General features: G+C 41.4%; 1 protein-coding gene across 3 annotated transcripts in view; it reads left to right on the top strand.

The window, feature by feature from the left end:
• Window positions 1-24990, top strand: part of NFX1 (nuclear transcription factor, X-box binding 1) — a 37071-nt gene that overhangs the window by 6366 nt on the left and 5715 nt on the right. For 2 of the 3 annotated variants that reach the window (XM_081872614.1, XM_081872613.1), the window contains exons 5-21: window positions 665-770; window positions 1728-1799; window positions 4572-4711; window positions 6166-6247; window positions 6340-6557; window positions 7426-7523; window positions 9702-9732; window positions 12899-12981; window positions 13484-13592; window positions 14979-15098; window positions 16322-16401; window positions 17613-17843; window positions 19505-19578; window positions 21007-21108; window positions 21517-21558; window positions 23125-23223; window positions 24884-24950. In XM_081872614.1, the coding sequence (XP_081728740.1) occupies window positions 665-770; window positions 1728-1799; window positions 4572-4711; window positions 6166-6247; window positions 6340-6557; window positions 7426-7523; window positions 9702-9732; window positions 12899-12981; window positions 13484-13592; window positions 14979-15098; window positions 16322-16401; window positions 17613-17843; window positions 19505-19578; window positions 21007-21108; window positions 21517-21558; window positions 23125-23223; window positions 24884-24950 (1754 nt within the window). Of the gene's footprint in view, window positions 1-664; window positions 771-1727; window positions 1800-4571; window positions 4712-6165; window positions 6248-6339; window positions 6558-7425; window positions 7524-9701; window positions 9733-12898; window positions 12982-13483; window positions 13593-14978; window positions 15099-16321; window positions 16402-17612; window positions 17844-19504; window positions 19579-21006; window positions 21109-21516; window positions 21559-23124; window positions 23224-24883; window positions 24951-24990 lie in introns of those variants that run through there. The other variant, XR_014159050.1, reaches the window with a different exon arrangement.

Genomic DNA, 24990 nt, shown 5'->3' with positions numbered 1-24990 from the left:
CCCCCCATACATACTTACACAAGCACCCATTTCATTTGCTTGTCTTCATAAAGATCTTTAAGAAATACCGTTTGTACCTTGTGGTATGGATGCTACCATCTTGTCTGCTGCTGAACAGTTTGCTGTCACTATGGAAACATTCAGCTCCATCTTTTAAAGCATAGTCTGAATCACATATGTTTAAAATTATAATAGGATGTGAATGATTATGGCTGTAGCTGATTGTTTCCAGTTCTTTTAATAGCTGGCAGGTGTGTTGAATGAGCCTGTAGTGGGGAGAGGGGTGAGGGGATTAAGTTGTAGGACTAAACTTGAAAGGAGCATGGAAACCTTAATTGTATTTGTAGGTACATGAAATGAAGTTCTGTGCATACTTCTTGAATGGATATAATACATATTATGTACAAACACACATATATACATAGACAAAGAATGGATTAGAGACAGAAGAGAAGGGTGATGTGTGCTGGAAGAATTTCATCATATTGTCCGCATGTAAGTTTAAAAACCTGTTGTAAAATGTAAAAGAGGATTGAATTAAAAAAAACTTCATTAAGAGGAATCACACAAAAATGAAATCTTTTAACGCTTTAATATAGTTCTGTCTTTGATTGATTGATTTTAAAAATGAACATTCTCTGTTTTGGGTTTTTTTTCCCTATAGGTAGGGTAAAAAATCCTGAATGGAATCGAAATGAAATTCCACATAGCTGTGGAGAACTATGTAGAAAGAAAAGATCAGCTCAAGACTGTCCACATTTATGTAATATGTAAGTATTTTTTCAAAATGCCCAGCGCATTAGATTATATGCCTTAACTCTTGAAAGATAAGCAGGGCTTTTTGCTTTTGTTCTGCAAAAGCATGTGGTGGGTAGAACAGTCCTAACCCTTGATCCACTGCACTGAAGAAAACTAGGATGCAGCTGACTGTCCAGCTGCCACTGTGAAGGCCCTTGCTGCACCAGCCAAAATGGTGGGCAGAAGCTATCACTGGTGGTATCCCCACTAGTGATAGCTTGTATCAACTCCCCAAAATGGAGCTTCAGGGTTAGCGGGTGGGGAGAACGCAGAGCTTGACTGGCCAAGAATCCACTGGATGCTAAGCTGGTCCAGCTACTGCTAATGGGCCCAACCTGGGCCTCTTGGCTATACCAGCCCGGACGGAGCTTGTGCAGTGAAAAAGAACATCTTCACTGGCCTCCCCGTTTGCCTGCCTAGCCAGTGTGAACAGCAGCATTTTGGACACAGCAGTGGTTCTGCTGAGATCGTAAGCAGGGCTTGCTGAGATGGTGCAAATGTTGATGGTGGGGTTCACTTAGTTGCATGTTAGAGATAAGCAGCTGTAGGGTCATAGATTTCCTTCCCATCCAGCCACTTCCTTTTAGGGTGTGAAATCCTTTTGCCCTTTCACCATGGGTGAGTGTTAAATGAAAATTGACATTAACTAGAATATCAAATGATTGTGCTCTAAAATAAATAACTGCTCCTGATATTCTAAACACAGCTGGGGACTTGTTCCTCATCATTATATCTTAACTAGGCTTCTGTGTTGTGTTAGGCATGGTAGTATTGTGTCCAGCACTGTAATTATTAAATTACGTTCCCTGTAGTAAAGTTCTGATGATGCCTTAACTTCAGCGTGCAAGGATAACTGCTGACTTTTGTGAATCAGATTGAAATGAAAATGTTACAAAACTTAAATTCTGTTGAATGCTTCCATTTTTCAGACTCTGCCATCCAGGACCTTGCCCATCATGCCCTGCTTTTATGACCAAAAAATGTGAATGTGGACGCACAAGGTGAGATCATACTTAGACTTTATTGCAAAATGCTTAAAATTTATTTGCCGCCTGTCACAGAATAATAATTTAGTATTATTTTTTTGTAATGTCTCTGAAGAATCTAAAAAATTTAAAATAATACAGTATTTATTTAAAATAATATTTTTAAATGGTCCATATTATTAGGAAATTGGCTGGCTACCATTTTAATGGCATGTATCTCCTAGTATACATGCTCCTTCCATGTGTAGATGCCTGTGTAATTGGATTGTCTACTGCAGTGCCCTCCTCTGGCTGGTGGCCAGTATTTTTAATGGCAATCATTCTTTTTACCAAAATTTGAAAATATGGAAGGGTGCTGTTAGGGAAGAAAAACAAAATTACTTGAGAAGGAAGGCATGACATAGATACTAATATTATATGACGCTTCAGTGGGATATTGCAATAAGCAAATCTTTCTGTACATGATCTCTCTATGTACAGTGACAAGCTCTTACAGGCTGTACAGCAAAACGCATCAGAAATAGATGCCACCCTCTCTGCTGTGATTGCCTAGCAATTGCCTGCTGTCTTTATGATGTACACCACAAATAACTCTTCCTATTGTGACTAATCGTGTCCCTGCTGTGTGAGATTCCTGTCAAGTAAGAATTTCCAGACAATTCATAGATAATTTTGATACATCTGAAATAAATGGAACGTGATTTATGGGCTGGCCCTCGAGTTTTCTTTGTTCATTGCTGCTGCTAATGTAAAAATGAAGTTGCCAATATTTGGTGCTATTGTTCTTAAGGTGTTTTTTTCTCAGGTTGTCCCACGAATTAAAACTAAGAAAAATAGTAAAAGTTAAATACAGTAAGGCCCACTAAGCTCAGGTTTTCAGTTTTGTGTTGCTTCTGTGTGTATCATAGTATGCTATATAATCACTTTGTGTATGATTACAATTCAGAGTTGTAGATTAGATTGTCCTGTTGAAATTGCATTATACCCTCACCCCCCATTTCCTTTTTCGTCTTAATTTCCCTTCACTTTGAAAATAGTCTTATCTGGATAGACGCTTGTTTGGTTATATGGAAAAGGGCATGCACAATGGTACTTGAATTATAAATCAGCATGGATACTGAGAGCAGCCTTAAAGAAGAAAAAGCCAAACTAAAACAATGCTAGGTCAATTTCCCCCTGCAGCATCAGAAACAGGGTGTTTGGGGTGGGGATGAGAGAACCACCAGTACTTTATGTAGGACTCTCCTGGCTGGAGGAGACAGCCCTGCCAAAATGCTCTGACCTTTGAGATGAGTTCTCTGCAGTGCCACTATCTCCCCAGGTACACAGAAACCAAATACTGCAAAATGAGGTCAGGGCCAGATGTATAGCTATTTCAGAATGCTCCAGCTAGCAGACCTGCCTTGGACTGATGGGAATCGCAGCCCCAGTCACTGAGGGACAGGGATGCCTACCCTGCCTCTTGAGCTAGTGGTAAAGTCTGTTGAGGAGACATTTTGCTCATGAGCAAGAAGACACTTTCAATGTAATTGCCAGTGTTGTTTTCTCATCACAGTAAACCATGGCTGATTCATCCAGTGCAGCCAGTATGTGAGTAATTGTAAATTAGCTGCAAATTGGCATATGAAAAAAAATGGTCTGACGTTGGCTTGGAAAACATGGTTTAAATTTTAACATGTGTACTGGGCAAAACACTCCAATTTTTCTACTTGCAAAATGGCAAACTGAAATATCATTGGTATATTCCTATAGCACCCTCTGGGGGGCAGGCTTAGAGTAAGCTAAAACATAGTTTCCATTACAGCCTGGTTCACACAACGTGCTAAGCCAAACTTGGGCTAAATGTGAATGTGTTAGGGGCTTGGAGAGGGGCTCAAAGCTGCTTTGACCCCAAATGTCTGGCCAGTGTTGGCTGGGACTGATGGGCACTGGAGTTCAATGACATCTGGAGGGCAACATATTCCCCATTTGGAGTTAAATAAATAACTTCTAAGCTAGATAACTCGTCTGTTTTACCATTCTAAGAGGTTTTCTTATTGTCCACCCCAACCACCATGATTTGTATAGATTTCATGTACATATGAATTTCTAATTCTTTTGTGTCAGGTTTGCAAACTAACTTCTCAGATTGAGCTGACTCCCTTTGTTATAGGTACAAAAGAATTAACAGAAATGCTACATTATCTCCTTTTGTTTGCTTAAAAGCCATTTGAACTACTTCACAGATGACAAATAGAACCAAATGGAAATGGTCTCCCCCCCCCAAGTATTTTCTCTTAGATAGCATATGCCCAATTGTGTGAGCAGATGAACGCTTCTTTAGACACACAGAACTCAGACTAATTGTATCAAATTTGCATTTGAGAAAGGGTGCATGGGCATTTTATTTGAGACAAAATAGCTGCCACTTTAAAGTTACATTTTGGTGTAACCTGCTGTGTGCTGCTACAACTGTATAATTGCAAAGAATAGTTTTGCATTTTCAAATGGTGCAAAAGTATATGCTTTAAGACATGCTGGTACTGCGGGTGCTGGAAGCATTTTTCCTGTTTAAATAAAGATCTCTGTGGTTTTCACTATTATGGAATTATTCTCCCTTTAATTTAGCAAAACCCTCAATGGAGCATATATTAAAGCCTAAAGGGACTTGCCTGTTAATATTAACAGCTCCTTTACTAAATATATGTAGTCGCATTCAGAGGGAATGTGGGTGATAGCCTAAACTATAAACACAGTATTCTAATCTTGCCAGCTGCAACTGAAGACTGACTGAGTTTTCTTCTACAGCCATTCAGTTCGCTGTGGGCATTCTACTGCAATTCAGTGTACTAATATATGTGGGAATGTTTTGAATTGTGGTACACATAGCTGTGCCCAGATATGCCATGCAGGAAAATGCCAGCCGTGTGAATTGACTGTAAAACAAGGTGAGTGGTGTGTGTGTGTGTGTGTGTGTGTGTGTGTCTGTGTGAACAACAACAAAAAATGTGGAAAATTAAATTTCTAATAAAATAGTACTAAAACTTCCAGGAGTTGTTGATTATGTAGGACCAACATACTTCAGAATTATGTTAGGCTTTCCTGAACCTTTTCATGAATTGACATGAAGAAATAGAAGAGCTACTGAAGTACAGTAACAAAATGATGTAGCAGCAACAGGGCTGGAGACACCATCAGGAAAATGGAACATAGCTAGGGAATTGGGAGTATTATCAGAAGAATAGTGCTCTCACTCTCCCATTCCCCTGGAGTTTAAGTTAGTGATGAAGACTAAAAAGAGCAACTGGTCACTAAAATGACTCAAAACATGTTTTTTTCCTCTGAAGTTAAATGTCCAGTCACTAAATAACTGCTTGCAGTTCATAAGGTTGCTGTTTTTCTTCTTCTTTTAAGGCTACAGTATTTGTACACAGGGACGCGGGTGGTCTCTTTCTTTTTGTTTTTTGCTGGTTGTACACAGCTAATTAAGGGACGCGGGTGGCGCTGTGGTTTAAACCATAGAGCCTAGGACTTGCCAATCAGAAGGTTGGCGATTCGAATCCTCACAACAGGATGAGCTCCCATTGCTCGGTCCCTGCTCCTGCCAACCTAGCAGTTCGAAAGCATGTCAAAGTGCAAGTAGATAAATAGGTACCGCTCCGAAGGGAAGGTAAACAGCATTTCCGTGTGCTGCTCTGGTTCGCCAGAAGCGGCTTTGTCATGCTGATCACATGACCCGGAAGCTGTCTGCAGACAAACGCCGGCTCCCTCGGCCTATAGAGTGAGATGAGCACACAACCCCAGAGTAGGTCACGACTGGACCTAATGGTCAGTGGCACCTTTACCTTTACCTATTTGTACACACTCCTAGTGGTTCAACCTAGTAACTTAAAATCACAATCTTACATGAGAAGGATGAAACAATCCAATCATGCACTGTGCAATTTCTTACGGTTCCGATTGGGGATGGCGTTTTAATTGTGCTGATTTCTGGTGTGGCTGCAGAAACTGGTAACTTGTAACTGCTGCCCCCCACGTTGCTTTCGCTGCATTAGCAGCACTGAAATGACCTCCCCAGGACACAAGCCTGGGCAAGTGCGTATGGAAGTCCTGGGCTGCCAGACGACAAGAACCCCCCTCTCAGCCTTGCTGATGTTCACCAAAGGAAAGCAGAACAGTACGTTTGGCACCAGCTTGGCTGTAGGAGTTGTGAGAAGGAGGCGTACAAGGTGCCATCCAACCATCTTAGGGATTCCACTCCGGATTGGCGTAGGATTTACCCCTTCTTTTTTGGGGTGGGTTAATCCAATTGATCTGGTTAATCTTGGCTCATGTGTTGTCCTTTCTCTTTATGATAACCCTTTCTGTTTCTCTTTCTCCCCAAATGCTTTTTTCTGTACAGTGTGTTACTGTGGGAGCACCTCTCGAGAAGTCTTGTGTGGGACAAGTGAGGATCATTTCTCTTGTCTGAGAACTTGCGGCAAGTAAGTTCTGCTTAGACCCTGAGCTCAGTTTTGTCAACGTTTGTGGATTAACATAGCCTTACGTGGCATAAATTATATTTCTTTAATTTCAGAAAACTGTCCTGTGGAATGCACAACTGTGCACAAGTATGCCATCCCCAGTCTTGCCAGCCTTGTCCACGGCTGCCACAAATAGTGCACTGTTGCCCTTGTGGGCAAACGCCCCTTAATAAATTATTAGAGCTGGGGTGCACAGAACGTAAACTCTGCACAGATCCCATCCCATCATGCGGAAGAACATGTGGAAAACCTCTGCCTTGTAGTAGCTTTGGTAATTAGAATGTTGCTTGCTTGTGTATGTAACATTCATTTGTGTTGAATTTTATTGCCGCTTCCAGAACGATTAAAAAAAAAAAAATGAAATAAAAGTGCATTTCTATGGTGGCAGTTCAGGTTGATAGAAAAAGCCTATATAGAAAAGAAACTTTTCTTTGGGGAGGAAGACGAAAAAGAGGTTGTAAGCTGCTCTGTGTTTTACCAAATGGTTGTACTTTTGCGCAGCCTCTCACCTCCAGCCACCAGGATAAAAAGGATCTAAATGCTGTAAGAAAGGCAGTTTTTCCAAGCTGGTGAATCCTGCACAAGAGCAAATGAATGGAGAACCGTACCTTCGTAATGTATAGACCTAGTATGATGTAAAGAATAGAACACCAGACTTGGGCTAGGAACGCCTGTTTTCAAATACTTGCATGACTGAGCTTGGGTCAGCCATTATTTGTCAGTCTAACCTACCACACAGGACCTAGTGAATGATATATTCACAATAGAGTTGAAAGTTTCAAAATTTGTTGCAAAAGCAGTATCATGGACAACTAGTGTTATTGTTTACTCTAAGGAATAGAATCTGTGATTGCTTATTTTGCTCAGGGAATACATAGTTACTCTGGCTTGTATCCAAATTAGCATTACCATGCCCCATCAATGCAATAATATCTGGTTGTGCCACAATACTTTCCCCCCACCCTCCTCCTCAAGCAGGCCTCTAAATCTGTTCTGTGGATTTGCCCAACCCTCTGGAGCAGATTTGGTAAGGGTATAGGGTGAGGAAGGGGAATCCCATTTGCTGACAGGACACGTTAGTTAAATACAACCCAGTGTATTAAAGTTTCAGTTGACCATATTCTCTTAATTATGCATAGATGCTGTTCATACATGCGAAAACCTCTGCCATGAAGGAGAATGTGGACCGTGTTCTCGCACATCAAAGATTTCCTGCAGATGTGCCTTAAAAACAAAGGTAATTCCTGAAAATAATAAAGAATGAATATTGAAAGTAAAACAGTCTTGTGGTACTTGAAAGACTAAAGCATATGATACCTACTTTTTATGTTTGCATGGTTATCTTCTAATCTGAGCTTGCAAAACTGTGTTTCCATTTCTGTCCCATGTGATGTGTTTTTTCCTATATAAATATATTTGTGCCACAATTATTGAAGGTCCATTTATTTTTGGCAGTGTTACATAGCATTTTAACCAAAGTATTCAAATATATTTTAAATATGTGTGCTATAATGCTTACCCATGGGCCATTTGGCTTCCCTCCCCTCTTGTTTTGGAAATGTGTGGTGGCGCTGTGGGTTAAACCACTGAGCCTAGGGCTTGCCAATCAGAAGGTCGGCAGTTCGAATCCCTGCGACGGGGTGAGCTCCCGTTGCTCGGTCCCAGCTCCTGCCAACCTAGCAGTTCGAAAGCACGAAGTGCAAGTAGATAAATAGGTACCACTCCGGCGGGAAGGTAAATGGCGTTTCCGTGCGCAGCTCTGGTTCGCCAGAAGTGGCTTAGTCATGCTGTACGCCGGCTCCCTCGGCCAATAAAGTGAGATGAGCGCCGCAACCTCAGAGTCGTCCGCAACTGGACCTAATGGTCAGGGGTCCCTTTACCTTTAAGAATCCCCAAGTAGTATTGACAAGGTGAATTGGGCTTGAACCAATGAATTCCAGATCTCTCGATTCCTGCAGCTTACCTTAAAATTGGGTGATTTTTAAGGATCAGCACCCTAATACCATAAGCTTTTCAGTATTTAATATATTGATACTTAATGTGGAGAAAGAGGAGAGAGAGAACCTTTTCCCCCTTCTCTTGTAACACTGGAACCCAGTGTCATCCAATAAAGCTGACCAATAAGAGATTGTTGTTGTTTAGTCATTTAGTCGTCATTGGCGGAGGAAGAGGGGGTGGGGGGATCACACTGCCCCTGCAGAATGCGCGCCAGCCCTACCCCCACCTGCTCTCCGCCCCCGGTGCCAGAGCATGAAGCTCCGCCACTGTTAGTCGTGTCCGACTCTTCATGACTCCATGGACCAGAGCACACCAGGCACTCCTGTCTTCCACTGCCTCCCACAGCTTGGTCAAACTCATGTTCGTAGCTTCGATAATAATGTCCAACCATCTCATCCTCTGCCGTCCCCTTCTCCTTGTGCCCTCAGTCTTTCCCAACATCAGGGTCTTTTCCAGGGAGTCTTCTCTTCTCGTGAGGTGCCTCAGCTTCAGGATCTGTCCTTCCAGTGAGCACTAGATCATGCTCTCCAGTGAGAGATTATGGATGGACAAAAGGAAGTGTTTCTCACACTGCCTAGCTAAACAATGGAATTTGCTTCCAAAGGACATGATGATGCCACCAGTTTAAGATAATTTTAAAAGTGGATCATTCAAAGTGATTTAAAAGTGGATCATTCAAATTTGTGGAGGATAAGGCTATCAGTGACTCTGGTCATAATGGCTATATACTACTTCCAGGATCAGAGAGGCCAGGCCTCTGAACACCAGCTGCTGGGAGCACAAGTAGGGAGAGTGTTGTTGCATTCCTGTCCTGTTTGTGAGTTTCTCATAGGCACTTTGTTGTGCTCTGTAGAAAACAGGATTCTGGACTAGCAGCAGGGCTCTCTATATTCTCATCCAACCTCTGATTCCCAGTACTGGGGTTTTGGATTTCAAATCAGCTTCCAATAAACTATCGCCTGTATAGTGCAGCAAATGTACTTTATGGTAATGTTGATTTCAAAGGGGAGTTTTGCAGTTGCTAATGCAGCCACACAGAGTAGATCTCTCTTTTATTTTTTTATAAACTAACCCATGAGACTGATATTTTCAGTCCTTTAACCAGATCAGGAGGCTGCCTCTAGACACTTTTACATAATCTGAAATTCTGCTTGTTGGTTGTGAAATACATGCTACTACCCTGAATTGTTGTCCCCTGGAATAATTTAGCCTTCACACAGTTCACTGGATTCATCCATCACAGTCAGACTTTTCAGTTTTCATATGCTGAAAATCTAGGTGCAGTGAGAACATGTGGCACTGAGAATTTTTGCAATGGTTAAGATGCAATATTAGCTGTTGCAATGTGTTTTTCTTTAATGTCAGTCTGATGATAGAAATAATGTGGCTATAATCCAATCAATTTTCTTTTCTTTAGGAAGTTCCCTGTGCCTCACTCAAAAATCAAGGTAACAAACACATTCATAGCTATTATTTGCTGGTATGGTACCCTTGTGAAATAGCACTACGTGTGCCATGTAAACACAGTGGTTGCAACTCGCAATGTTAGTTCGGCACACTTGGCTGAGGCTTTCAGTTACTGACTATTGAAAGAGAAGGAGACGCCTTGCAGACCTTTGCCTGTTACAACCAATGCTGGGAGCCCCATGTGTATGAAGAAACGTTAATCATGGCTGCATGTTGTCTGGCTCCTTGACACCTCAGAAAGCATAAGCATTTCCTGAAATGTCATTGAAAGCACATAAGCAAAATTCTTGCATATATGCACACATATGTATACAGTGGTACCTTGGTTTGCAACCGCTTTGGATTACAATCATTTTGGATTACAACCACGTCAAACCCGGAAGTGCGTGTCCCCTTTTTTGGATTACAACCCATTTTTGTGGGGAGGCCACATTGGTGAAAGCGCTCCTTGGGTTACAACCTGTTTTGGTTTACAACCAGACCTCCGGAACAGATTATGGTTGTAAACCAAGGTACCACTGTACACTCTCCTCTGCTTTGAGAACTTAATCTGTTCCCCAGAAATGGTTGGTTAGGCGAGTGTTCACATACCAAGCCACTATTTTCAATTGTTTCCCATGGGGGAAATCCCACTGTGTTCCTGACCTAGAAGAAATGACAAAATCCATGCTTCGCAGGTCCTACTGCTGGTTGTGTGTGTGTCCTGCTGCCACTTTCCGAGAATGACTTTACTTCATGATCTCAGCAAATATAAAATACTGTAGAGTAACAACTTTATAGAAACCCTCTTCCTTTTTGTTTTTTGCTGGTTGTACACAGCTAATTAGGTTCCTGCGCTCACTATTCCCTGGTTCCCTTTATTCAGTTGTGGTTTCTCTTCACAGTTTTTCCGCCTGCACCTTCCCACAACAGCATAACAGTGGACATTATGCTGGGGTATAATAATAATAATAATAATAATAATAATAATAATAATAATTATTATTATTATTATTATTAGTTACAGATAGGTAGCCGTGTTGGTCTGCCATAGTCAAAACAAAACAAATTCCTTCCAGTAGCACCTTAAAGACCAACTAAGTCAGTTCTTGGTATGAGCTTTCGTGTGCATGCACACTTCTTCAGATACACTGAAGCAGAAGTTTCCAGACCCTTCTATATAGTGAGAAGGTGGGGAGGGGTATTACTCAGAAGGGTGGTGGGAATGGGTGATTGGCAGATAGCTGTGATGAGCCTGTTGACGACTCTTAACGACTGCAATAGGTCTTACAGGAAAAAGCAAGGGGTGAAAATACTACAACCAGACCTAACACGGACACTGGCACCAGAGCCTGCAATAAACCCAGATGCCAACTTTGCTGCCACATACACCCGGACAACACCATTACTGGCCCCAACAACATCACACATACCATCTCGGGACTATTTAATTGCTCATCGTCTAACATTGTGTATGCCATAAAATGCCAACAGTGTCCTTCAGCTCTCTATATTGGACAAACAGGCCAGACCTTACGCCAAAGAATAAACGGACATAAATCGGACATCAGGAATCACAAGACAGAGAAACCAGTAGGAGAACACTTCAATCTCCCAGGACATTCTATACAAGATCTCAAAGTAGCTGTTTTACTACAAAGGAATTTCAGAAATAGACTGGAAAGAGAAGCTGCTGAATTACAACTTATCACCAAACTTAAAACCATGGAGAAACCTGGTCTGAACAAAGACCTTGGATTCTTATCTCATTATACATGACAAAGCCATTTTTCACCTTTTCACCCCTTGCTTTTTCCTGTAAGACCTATTGCAGTCGTTAAGAGTCGTCAACAGGCTCATCACAGCTATCTGCCAATCACCCATTCCCACCACCCTTCTGAGTAATACCCCTCCCCACCTTCTCACTATATAGAAGGGTCTGGAAACTTCTGTTTCAGGGTATCTGAAGAAGTGTGCATGCACACGAAAGCTCATACCAAGAACTGACTTAGTTGGTCTTTAAGGTGCTGCTGGAAGGAATTTGTTTTGTTTTTATTATTATTATTATTATTATTATTATTATTATTATTATTATTATTATTATTTATTTGTACCCTGCCCATCTGGGTTTCCCTAGCCACTCTGGGCGGCTTCCAACAAAGATTAAAAATACCTTAAAATGACACATATTAAAAACTTCCCTAAACAGGGCTGCCTTCAGATGTCTTGTAAATGGCAGGTGAAGGAGAAGCACCACATAGGAGCCAATCCTTCATGTTCACTGCTGTTAAGTGGGAAGATCAAATCCTGCATGGTGCTGCTGTTGAGTAGGAAAACTGAGAACCTGTGTGGCTGGCTAAGAGAGGCAGCCGAAACCAGAACCGAGGAAAGGAGCCCGGGAACAGCGAGTGCGGCACCCAAAATGGCTGTGTACAACCAGCACAAATCAAACGAGCAAAAAGAGGACTAAGCAAGTTCATTTAAAGCTGTTATTTTCACTGAGACTAAGGAAATTCATTCTCAAGAGTTTTGCTTACACGCATGTCTGGCTGTTTGGATATCTGAATCAGCCGTTTGTGTAGTGAGGTCCCTTGCAACTTTGTGATTCTCTGAATGAGGTATGGGTAGAAAATCCCTGTGTTTAGATAAGTGAATTTTCGCATAACAAGCAGGCAGATAACAGAACCTGTCTGTGTATATATATGAAATACGCAAATATTCCTCAAGGTTTACCTGCAGTTGATATACTGCTTCTTACACAAGTAATCATTAACTCCCACATGGCTTTGGCATTCCATACTTGTCATTCTGAAGCCAGATAAGCCAAATTAAGTTTTAGGCCTCATGGTTGAAATGTTTAGTAACTTCTAAATAGGTATCAGTCTTCTGCTAAATGCAAAAGCAATTTTGTTTTATGAGTTATGGTATTTGCTTTTCCACTTACTTTTTATATGTTGATACAATTCTTAAAATTGTAACTTAATGTTTCCTGTAAGCTGCCTTGGAAGGGCCCTGAAAGGCAGGATACTAATAAGATTTGCCTGCGTTCTTTATATGGGTCTTGCAAGGGCTAATGTCTTATCACAGTTAATGCAACATGGAGCCTAAGGGTAGGTGCAGTAATTTTCAATGAATAGCAATCATGTAAATGTATTTTCTCATTTGTAGTTGAAGTTGTGTTCTTGTGTGACAAGAGATGCAACAAGAAGCTGTCATGTGGACGACACAAGTGTAATGAGATTTGCTGTGTGGTGAGTTCATAAATATAATGAAATATTTTTTCCAGCAGAAAAAGAAATTTTTTTTTACTTTTATTAGTTGTTTGAACTCTTAATTAACATTTAGAAGGCTGGCTAATAATAGCTATAAGCAATCATCCTGGTTTTGATCTTTAAAAAAAATCTGCTTGAAGCCATTTTGATTACTCTTCTTTAGAGGCTGAAGCAAGGAACAGGTTGATGTGAAACTTTGTGGGTTTTTAAAATTAATGTTCATTCAGAAAAAGAAAAATACATATTCCCATATTCTTAGGTTTTTTTCCTTATACATAATTTCTATAATGACTTCCTATCACCCCATTGTGGATCCTAAATGCTTTAACCTGTCGCACTCTTCTTTATCAGTCCAAACATTTAGAAGAAAAACCAAATATTAAGCATAAATTATTAATTTGATATAAAGGAAAGAGGGGGCGCACTTCACACATAAAACGACATAACTTACAACACATCCACCACGTTTTTTCTTTTGCAGGACAAAGAACACAAGTGCTCATTGATTTGTGGACGGAAACTCAATTGTGGCATCCATAGATGCGAAGAACCTTGCCACCGTGGCAATTGTCAGAAGTGCTGGCAGACTAGTGAGTGCACATCAGAATTATATTCTCAGAATACAGTGGTACCTCAGGTTAAGTACTTAATTCGTTCCGGAGGTCCGTTCTTATCCTGAAGCAAAGTTCTTAACCTGAAGCACTATTTCTGGGTTAGCAGAGTCTGTAACCTGAAGCGTATGTAACCCGAGGTTACATGTACTAGTTTTGAAATACATAGTCAATTCACTTCACTCAAGTTGTTTAACATTAATTAGTTTGTTTAAAATTATGAGTACAATCCCAATCCTCGATCTGTGCTGCTGGAGAGGGTTGGGAACAGGTGGCGGTACCCTTTTGCTGGGCTCTGCCATCGTGGGGCCCCCCCATTCAGCTCACCAAAAGGATAGCAAGTTGGGAAGCTACGGTTGGCAGTATTCCTGCTGTGGGTAGCTGGTGTAAGTCCCCAAAATGCAGGTTTTATTGGGGCAGAGCAGAGCCGCCAATGGATCTGCTGGGTACAAAGCAGATCCATTTCCCAGAGTTGTGCTTAATCTGAGTTTCTGCTGGGGCAGCCTTGAGCTGGGGCAGCAAAATTGGAAAAACAACAACAACCACTACCTCCATCTTGGTGTGAGCAACAGGATTGTTGAATGCAGCGGTGGATTTGCTACTCTTTCCCACCCTGCTGTTTGTGACCAGGGCTTTGGATTGATCTACCCCAAAAAGGTCCGTATAGTTAAAGCTATGGTTTTCCCAGTAGTGATGTGTGGAAGTGAGAGTTGGACCATAAAGAAGGCTGATCACCGAAGAATTGATGCTTTTGAATTATGGTGCTGGAGGAGACTCTTGAGAGTCCCATGGACTGCAATAAGATCAAACCTATCCATTCTTAAGGAAATCAGCCCTGAGTGATCACTGGAAGGACAGATCCTGAAGCTGAGACTCCAGTACTTTGGCCACCTCATGAGAAGAGAAGACTCCCTGGAAAAGACCCTGATGTTGGGAAAGATGGAGGGCACAAGGAGAAGGGGACGACAGAAGACCAGATGGTTGGATAGTGTTCTCGAAGCTACCAGCATGAGTTTGACCAAACTGCGGGAGGCAGTGGAAGACAGAAGTGCCTGGCGTGCTCTGGTCCATGGGGTCACCAAGAGTCGGACACGAATAAACGACTAAACAACAACACCCCTACATTGAGCACAATGCAATACCCCTTAGTATTATACCATTTTTCCCCAGTTTGCTTTCGTGCCCACTTTTTTTAAAAAAATAGATAAGTGCCTGCTATCTATAGATATGCTGGTCTATATGGTTAGTTATCAGTTGGATAATGGTCATGGAAAATCTTCCATTGTGTACATGAAAGTCTGTTGTGCCAGCAAAGCTGCAGCATTGGTTATGTCTGCAACCTATTTTGGTTTTGTTTTTCTTCAGGCTTTGAGGAATTAACGTGTTACTGTGGTGAATCAGTGATATACCCCCCAATACCTTGTGGTACTCGACCACCAGAATGTAAAAATTCATGTACTAGACCTCATGAATGTGATCATCCAGGTAAGACTTACATACAAACTGCATTTAACAACTACAACTACTACAACAACAACTGTGCCAAAGTAGATGATGAATCTATTAAATTTTCAAATGTATGATGTAACGGTGCAGATTCAGGTGTAGGTTTTGAACTTAAATCTTAATATTAATTTCTGAACTCCAGAACATTTCTTACTGTAGTAAAATGCAGGTGTAAAAGCCTTCAAAGCAGTTTCTTAATTCATAGAAGAATAAATAGGGCATTCACTTCAAATAAAAGTAGATTCAAATACTCTTCATGTGATCAGAGACCTGATAAAACAAAATTTGGTAAAGTTTCCTCTGTCAGTGGACAAGACAGAATCTACTGCTAGTAGAATAAAGGAGGCAGTGGTAATTTTTTTCGATTAGCGTGGAACAAAATAGCTTGAAACACAAGATTGCGTCCATTGTTGCTATTCTGCTTGCACAGCAGATTCTACTGCACAATGGAACTTCCCCCTCCTTTTCTCTCCTCTGTTACACCATCAAAATCTGCTCTAGGGAGTTGGGAAACCCTCTTCAGAAGATTTTGGCGGCATTTGGGGAGAATACATGAATGGGAAGTCCCATTGCATGAGTGGGATTGCACTCATATAGCATTGGATAAAACCTAGAAGGTTGCGAGATTATCCCTCACATGGAATGAATTAATTTGATTAGCTATCAAATACCTTCCCACAATACAGTGTAGCGGGTAGACATGCTCTGGCAAAGAATAATGTCATAGTTTGCACTTACAGATAGGTAGCCGTGTTGGTCTGCCATAGTCAAAACAAAACAAATTCCTTCCAGTAGCACCTTAAAGACCAACTAAGTCAGTTCTTGGTATGAGCTTTCGTGTGCATGCACACTTCTTCAGATACACATAGTTTGCACTGTGAAGCCTCTTTTTTGTGCACTAATAGAGGAGTTCTCTTTTAAGCTCAGAGGAAGTCCATCTTGAGAACTGGTAAAATTATACCACATTTAAAATGAGAGCAGACCAAGTGTCTTAGATGAGGCCATAATTGATGTAGCAATCAGTGGAGCAACCATGTAAAAATTTGCTTGCCTGATTGCACTGAACAATAGAATGTAAAAATATTAAATGCTAAAATACATGGCTTTAGAAGGACATATTTGAATTTGTTTCATTAAAGAGATTTCATCTTGAAACATTTCCTTACGTTATTTGAAACCCGTTTTCCCTCCTGTGGTTGCAGTGTATCATTCCTGTCATAGTGAAGACAAGTGTCCACCATGTACATACCTCGTTCAGAAATGGTGTATGGGAAGACATGAGGTAAGTGTGACTGTTTAACTTCCCATTTTTAGAGATAAGGTAAGGCATAACTGTGTTTTATTTGTACATGTTGGTGTTGCAGAACTCATATCTGCACACTGTACAGCTGGGTCCAGATCATGTCTTGATTTATTAAGCTAAGATTTAAATGAACCTTTTGTCTGCACACACAGCCCCTTCTCTTCTCTCTTTGCAGTACACCTGGGTCAAATACAGATGACTCCAATTGACCACAGTGTCCTATTTCATCTAAACCAGGCTTATCATAGCTTTCGGATTGAATGGGAAACCATAGTTAATTGTATACAGTTATACCTTGGATCCCGAAGGCCCTGGAACTTGGACGTTTTGGCTCCCGAACGCCTCAAACCCAGAAGTGATTGTTCTGGTTTGCAAACATTCTTTTGGAACCCAAAGGTCCGACGGGGCTTCAGTGGCTTCTGATTGGCTGCTGGAGCTTCCTGCAGCCAATCAGAAGCTGCAGTTTGGTTTTCAAACGTTTTGGAAGTTGAACGGACTTCCAGAACAGATTCTGTTCGACTTCCAAGGTACGACTGTAGATCTGTACTTCATTTGGGTGCAGTGTGAAAAGAGAAGAAAGTCTGCGTGCATGGGCAAAAGGGGTCATTCATATTTTGGCTTACTGAATGAAAATGTGATTGTCCAAACAGAACTTAGGTTTTTAGATGCTTTTTAAAAAAACAGGCCAAACCAGTTTGTTTCCTCAATGACAAGGCTCTTAAATTTGTGCTGATGCAGAGAACGGAGTGTGAGTTGTGTTTACATTTTTTTGTGGCTCTGAATTGAGAAAGCTCTTTAAGTATTAGGCAGCCCATGCCCATTTGGGGGGGGGAGCCTCTGTGAAAAATTGTAGTAAAATATGTGGGCTTAGACAACCATTTTCTCACCATGAGTTGACTTTTGGATAGCCACTTTTACAGTGAAAATCTGAAGATAACTCTGCTTTATGAAGGGGTTCATCATGTGTCTCACTGCAACACAGATGCCTGATGAACTCATTCAGAAGCCTTTAATGAGCACAGGTCCCTTCATATGTCTGTCAAAAAAGATCCTCTACAATGAGAGATGGGCCCATCCTATGCAGTTGTCATATCTGCTTTTAAATGATAGACGTTCTTAAACCTTATTTCTTACAAGGTTGTCCAGTATCCATCTCTTTGTTTCTTCTTCTTTTTTCCTTCCTGGCTTAGTTGCGGAGCAATATTCCCTGCTACCTCACTGACATCTCCTGTGGTCTTCCCTGTGATCGAATGTTAAAATGTGGAATGCACAAATGTAAAAGGATTTGCCACAAAGGGGAATGCCTCATAGATGAAGAATGCAGGCAACCATGTACTATTCTTAGGCTTCACTGTAATCATCCATGTATGTCTCCATGCCACCCATCTTTACCATGCCCCACAACGTCTTGCAGTGCAAAGGTAGGTGACATCAAAAATAATCAGACTTTTTTTTCAAAAAAAATATTAAATGTTTTCATTTAATGTCAGCTAGAGTCTGTCAAGACTGGCCTGTACGGGCAGGGGTACCTTTACCTTTACCTTTTACTTTAGACGGGCAGCATGGCCCAGTCTGCAAAATATAAAAACCACAGTCTTTCTTTTTAAAGCTGATTTTGCCAAATGGGTTTGTACAGATGTCATGAACTTGCAAGTATTAAAGTTTCGTTAGTTTGTGAATGATACTGTTGTTGAGCAGGGAGGGGGGCATTAATTGGTTTGTGGTCAGTTGTTCTTGTTTTTATTATATGTTTTGTGTTTTTATATTGTATCTTTATGTTGTGAACCACCCTGATATCTAGGGATAAAGGGTAGTATACAAATTTAATAAGTAAAATAATAAAATAAATTAGAGAGCCACTGAAATCTTTTATGTATTGCATTCACGAAGACGGTTTGATCTTGCACTTAGAATGAATTAAGTTTTGTTAGGGACTTAAAGCATCATAAGAAGGTGGAAAAACCTATCGGCCATTTCTCCCAATAGAGATGAGCCCTATTCAGTTTTTAACATGCTATATCAGGGGATGTGGGTGGCGCTGTGGGTTAAACCACAGAGCCCAGGACTTGCCGATCAGAAGGTTGGCGGTGAGCTCCCGTTGCTCAGTCTCTGCTCCTGCCAACCTAGCAGTTCGAAAGCACGTCAAAATGCAAGTAGATAAATAGGTACCGCTCCGGTGGGAAGGTAAACGGCGTTTTCGTGCGCTGCTCTGGTTTGCCAGAAGCAGTTTAGTCATGCTGGCGACATGACCCGGAAGCTGTACGCCGGCTCCCTCGGCCAATAAAGCGAGATGAGCGCCGCAACCCCAGAGTCGGCCATGACTGGACCTAATGGTCAGGGGTCCCTTTACCTTTACCTATCAGGCCAAGGGCCCACCTAGTCCAACATCATGTTCTTGTTGGTCAACCAGATGCCTGTAGCAAGTCCTCAGGTAGGACCGGAGTGCACTACCACTGTCCCCACTTTTGCTTGACAGTGGGCATGGAACATAACTGCTGTATCTTATAGCCATTGTGAGCCTTATCCTTCATGAATTTGTCTTAATTCTTTTAAAAGCCATTGAGGTTGGTGGTTCTCAGTATGTCTTGTGGGACCACATTCCATAATTTAGCCATGTTCTGTGTGAATCTGTCCTGAACATTAAATGGCCATGAGTTCTAGTATTATGAAAGGGGGGAGCGGGATTTCTCTATGCAGCATTGATGCACTGTATATGTTATTATAGTAGATATAACCTTGATACTCTTCCAGTCAATCATGCAGAGTGTTTAGCAGATTATTTGGATTGCTACTGTTATAGTGTAGTGCAGCCTGTTGCCGTCCATATATTTTAGATTACATCTACCATCAGCACCTGGCAAACACGGCCAATGATCAGGAATGTCTTGGAAGTTGTCTAAACATCTGGAGGGTACTAGGTTGGGGAAGGTTGATTGCAGTAGCTTGATTTTCACTTAGATAACAGCAAATGAATCCATCGTATTTTAGGGAATCAGGGAATTCTCACCTGTGTTTTCTTCAAGGCATAAAATACTTTGGAACGTTAGATTCCTGCCATATTCCTGTTTTTGTGCCATTACAGGTTGAACTTCATTGTGAGTGTGGGAGAAGAAAGGAGACTATGATTTGTTCAGAAGCATCAAGCACTTTTCAAAGGTATTTACTGGCTCTGACTTCTGTAGTACAGTAGGCCTGTCCCTTATGTGAGGGTTCAGTTCCCGGGAGGAGGGTTGGATCCACGCATGCAAAGGCAAAATTGTGCAAAGTCGGGAACTCCCGGAATACCTCCCCCCCCCCCAGCAAGTTGAAGGACTGCTTATTGGGGTCTGAGAATGTCACGGGGCAGGTGGCTGTGAGCTTCCCAGGGCTGTCCTGCAAGCTTCCCACACCCTGGTAAGCAAAGAGGCTACTTCCTTAACTGGCCTCTGGGACAGTCCCAGAGTTGTCACACCTCCTTTCCAGAGGCCAGTAAGGTGGGTACCACCATGCTTACTGGGCTTTGGGAAGTGGCTGTGATGGCTCTGGATGCTTTCAGAGCCCTCCTGCTCCCTTCGCAAAGTGAGGAAAACCTGCTGTGTGCACAGGGGTGGGTTGTGTTGGGAGAAATAATTGGAGAGTGAAGAGCAATGGGGTTCCCAAGTTCTCCATTTACTTACTTACTTATTTCTACCCCACCCACATACAGTTGCGATTGTGTAAGCAGAGTCAGCACAAGTTGCAGACTTAACGTGTGTGTGTGTGTTGCTGTTTCTGTGCAGTAATCAATCATACACACCCATGGCTTTTCTCTAAAATTTGTATGTCCTAGAAACAGAAAATTAATTTACTCACTTGCTCTTTCATATTGAGCATTGTAACGTGTTCTCCTGCTACTAACAGGAGGTAGCAGCTCTGCAATATACGTCGCCTGTGTTTCAATTTAACAGGAAGTCTATAAATAAATAACTAGACATAAATAAACTGTCGGCAGAATTTTTTTCTTGTCAACTATTCTGAGTGGAAAATTATGATAATTTTTCCTACTTTTTATATTGAATCGTCTTTTGTAACTCCTATCAGAAATGTTACATTAAAGAAAAAAGTACCATATTAATCATCGTCTAGCTTGGGTATTTAAGACCACTAGTGTCTGAATTGAGTAAGGGATGCTAATTTAAGTTTTTCAGATAGCAGAATTCATGCCAGTAATAATATACATGCAAAATTTGGGGACAGCTATGGATGTAATCACATAATATCTGCTATGTATTCTTCTTGCATCATTGGTAAGAGAGATTAGCTTATTCCTTAACGGAAAAGACTTCTAAGGTCTATGTTTCGCTCATTCAGGTGCATTCCATCATTGCCCTTGACTTCATAGTTTCTTTGACACACTCAATCCTTTGTGTACCCTCCAGCCCTCTGTGTACCCTCTAAATTAGCTCTGGAGGGTTGAGAGATGTTGTGGAGCTGTTTTGTAGGTTACAGGGCAGGCCATTGTGTCAGCAGAAAGCTGCTGGTGCAGGTTTGGGTGCCATCCCCCAAGAATTTTCTATTGCCTCATTTAAAGACATTTTATGTTTCATAAATATCATTCTCTTCCAGAATAGCTGCTATTTCTATAGCCTCTAAGTTAACAGATCCACACCATGGAGATTCAATAGAGATCAGCAAATTGATTACCAAAAAGGAAATGAAGCAAACCAGGTAATCAAATTATGAAATAAATACTTGAATAGACTCAAATTACTGCTGAACTGAGGAGCTTAACGACTTTTAAAATCAAGGCTTACCTATCAGTTGCTGCTTCGGTTTGGGGCTGGAGATGCAGACTGTAATCAGTTACCATTGTTGACTGTTCACTAACTATGAGCTGTCCATAGTTTCCTGTGGATGGTGAGGAGTGGAAGCTCCCATAGAGTTATTCCAGTTAAGCATCAAGTCCGAACACTATTGAATACTAGCACCTGAAATCTTTCTATGCTATGTCCAGCTGCTGGTAAGACAAGGCAAATAGGAGCTTCTGTTTCACTGAAAATACTATTTTTTTCCATATGGGGGAGAGAGGATTTTTCAAGGAAATGTAATTTTGTGCATTGTATCTTATTTGTGTAGGCTGCAGTGTGATGATGAATGTTTGGCTCTTGAAAGAAACAGGTAGGTAATAATTTTATAATTTAATTTAGCAAGACGGATTGTGTGCTATAGCGGTTAGAGTGTTGGACTAAGACCTGAGAGACCAGGGTTCTAATCCCCACTTAACCACAAAGGTGACCTTGGACCACTCATTGTCTCTCTACCTTAACTACCTCACAGGATTGTTATGAGGATAAAATATGGAGAGTGGAAACATGTGCACCACCTTGGGCTCCTTGGAGGAAAGGTGGGATATAAATGTAATAAAACAACCATCTCTTTATTCTAGATTGGGTGGAAATATATTGGAATTAAATTACGTAAGATTAGGAGGAGGTAATCTGAACAGACTGGAATTTATTTGTATTTCATTTATTTAACAAACTTTTGTTCCTTCCATTAAAAAAAGTGCTTTGTAGGGTAGCTTGCAGGTACACAAAAAAAAGAAACATTATTAAAATCCAAAATAATGAGAAGCAAATAAAAAAGGAGAGTGATGAAGGCAATATAAAACTAGCCACATCCTGGATTTAAAATGTTTAAAGGCCTAGAGCGAAAAATTTTTTTCCCTTGGCACTGAAAAAGTAACAAAATGGGGACCAGGTGAGTTTCTTGACCAGGGGCACCAGTGTCAGCACTGAGAAGAGCCTCTCCCTAGTAGCCAGTGGCACCCAGAAAAGGGCCTTCAGAGAAGACCTTACTCTATGGTAGGCTGATGATGGGGCAACTGAGTAATCTAGGACCACTCTGGTCCCAAGCTGTGTATGGCTTTGAAGGTAAGCACTAGTACTTGGAATTGTGCTTGAAATGGACTGGGAACAAGTGTGGCATCACCCATGCCTGTGGGCAACTTGGAATTCCGTTAACCTCTGGAGGTGAACTGTTGGAAAGGGTCCACCACACCTGTGGAGGAGAGCAGCCTTCCTCAGTGTAAATGGCAACAAAAAGTTACCAGACCACGATGAAGCCATAATGAGAAGCATTTATTTGGCATAATCATGGGTCAGTAGCAATGTTAGAAACAGAGATGAAAGCTAGGAGCTAAATGGCACCTTAAACCTAGGATATGGGCACAACAAAAGAACGTCTAGGTGCGCTTTTTTATAACGAACGCAAAGCTGAAAATGAATTAACTGCAGCTGAGACATTATGTTCATTTTTCACATGGTCTAGTCCTTCCCCTGCCCACCCCCCTAATATTCTTACTGTATCGGATCTCTTCTTCAGTTTTCAGAGAGTAGCTGGAAATGGGGAGGCAGAAAAAAACTCCTTTCCTTCCACTCTACAGTTTTAATCTGAAATCCTTGGCCTAGTACTGTGCCCAGAGCTCAGAAACTGCTCGCGCTAATGAAATTTCCTGTCGCAAAATGCATCTAGAACAATGGGAATTTCAAACACTGGTCAGTCATGGCTTAAAAAACTCTTGAGCACCTCAAATCATGTAAAAGAAAAAAATCCCAGAGGTGAATCGTGATTCTGTAGTATAATGACTGTATAAGAAAGGCTTGAAATCATGTGAATGTTGTGTAGTTTAATTTTTGTCAAATATTGGGGTAAAACAATTACTTTTTAATATTCATTAATTAGGCGGTTTGCTGAGGCTCTTCATATTGATGACAGTTCTGATCCTTTTAATGTCCGTGCCTCTGTACCCAAGTACAGTGATAGCTTGAAAGAGGATGCAAGGTATGTATCGTTGTTACTTAGTGGTTTGTGTATTCTCCAGGGACACATTGGTAGCCCTTTGACTTCAGTGTCCAGAGGTTATAGCTGGAGAATTGTTTTAATGTTAAAATTATAGTTGGTCTAATTTGCAAAGGTTTTATTAAATGCTCATACTGATAAGTGCCTCTTCTCCCCCATACATGATAGAGAAATTTGTTTGAATGTTTCCCTCTTTTCTTGCGAGTTCTCCAAGAAAATAATGGTGGCATAACTATGTTGTTAGTAGCATGTTTAGTACAGTTGTACCTTGATTCGCGAATGCCTTGTTACTCAAACGTTTTGGCTCCCAAACTGCAAACCCGGAAGTGAGTGTTCCGGTTTGTGAACGTTCTTTGGAACCTAAACGTCCAGTGTGACTTCTGATTGAGTGCAGAAAACTCCTGCAGCCAATCGGAAGCCACACCTTGGTTTGGGAACGTTTTCAGAAGTCGGATGGGCTTCCAGAACGGATTCCGTTCAAAAACCAAGGTACGACTGTATATTGAACATAAACTGTGGGTGGGGGCATAATTTCATGCCTCAATGGAGCACATGGGCAATGGAATTCTGTACTCTTCCCCTGCCTAGGGTTTCCCTTCTGTAGCTGATTTTTCTTTTTCACATGTTCATTTCCAGTATTGGAGCTGGTTTCAGCTAGGAGGAGCACTGTGGCGAGAGGAAGCATGTGGAGGAAGGTTCAGAATCTCCATTTCAAATTGATTTAAGATGTCAATGCGGTTTATGGCAGCTATGAAATTGGCAAGTGCCATATTAGTGATAATTAAATAATTAGGGACAAATTTATGGCGGAGAAATCTCTGAATGGCTGCTTTCCACAGTGGCTTTGTTCTTCCATTGTTGGACAGAACAATCTCTGGATCCTGGGAATCACGAGGAGGAAGAGTGCTGTGGCACTCAGTCCTGCTTTTGGGGTTCCTGTAGGCATCTGATTGGCCACTTTGAGAAGACGATGCTCAACTAGATGGACTGTTAGCCCAATCAGGCTTTTATGTTCCTAGAGAGCCAGTGTGGTGTAGTGGTTAAGAGTGGTGGACTCGTAATATGGGGAACCGGGTTCGCTTCCCTGCTCCTCCACATGCAGCTGCTGGGTGACCTTGGGCCAGTCACACTTTGAAGTCTCTCAGCCCCACTCACCTCACAGAGTGTTTGTTGTGGGGGAGGAAGGGAAAGGAGAATGTTAGCCACTTTGAGACTCCTCTAGGTAGTGATAAAGTGGGATATCAAATCCAAACTCTTCTACCTGGTGCTTTATTTGTGATTCTCACTGACCTCCATTTGAAGGCACAAATCTGCCCACTGGTCCAAAGAGGTTGGTGACTTCTTGGGGGAAAAGCAGTGAAACGATATGTATGATGCTTACTCCATCAGAATTTAAATGCAGTGGGAATGTTGAAGCTTGTATATACTTTTTTTTTTTTAATTGACCTTGTGAAAAAGCAGAAAATGTCAGTTGTGGCTTTAAAATGAGGCATAATGAAATTGGATTGCAAGTGAGAGTCTGAAACCACTCACAGTGTATCCTGTATGATTTGTGCTGGGAAAACACTGGTGTATTTCAAATGCTATGTATGGATAGCAGCAGTCCTCCTTACATTTGTCATACAATTCTTCATTATTACAGGAAAGATTTAAAGTTTGTCAGTGAAGTTGAGAAAGAAATGAAAGCCCTTGTAGAAGCAGTAAATAAGGTTAGTAACGGGGGAACCTTTTATTTCCTATTAATTTTTT

The sequence above is a fragment of the Podarcis erhardii genome (genome assembly GCF_964252035.2).
Source record: "Podarcis erhardii genome assembly, chromosome: 8".
Taxonomy (NCBI): domain Eukaryota; kingdom Metazoa; phylum Chordata; class Lepidosauria; order Squamata; family Lacertidae; genus Podarcis; species Podarcis erhardii.
The sequence above is the reverse complement of the archived record's forward strand: the minus strand, read 5'-3'. Positions and strand labels throughout refer to the sequence as shown.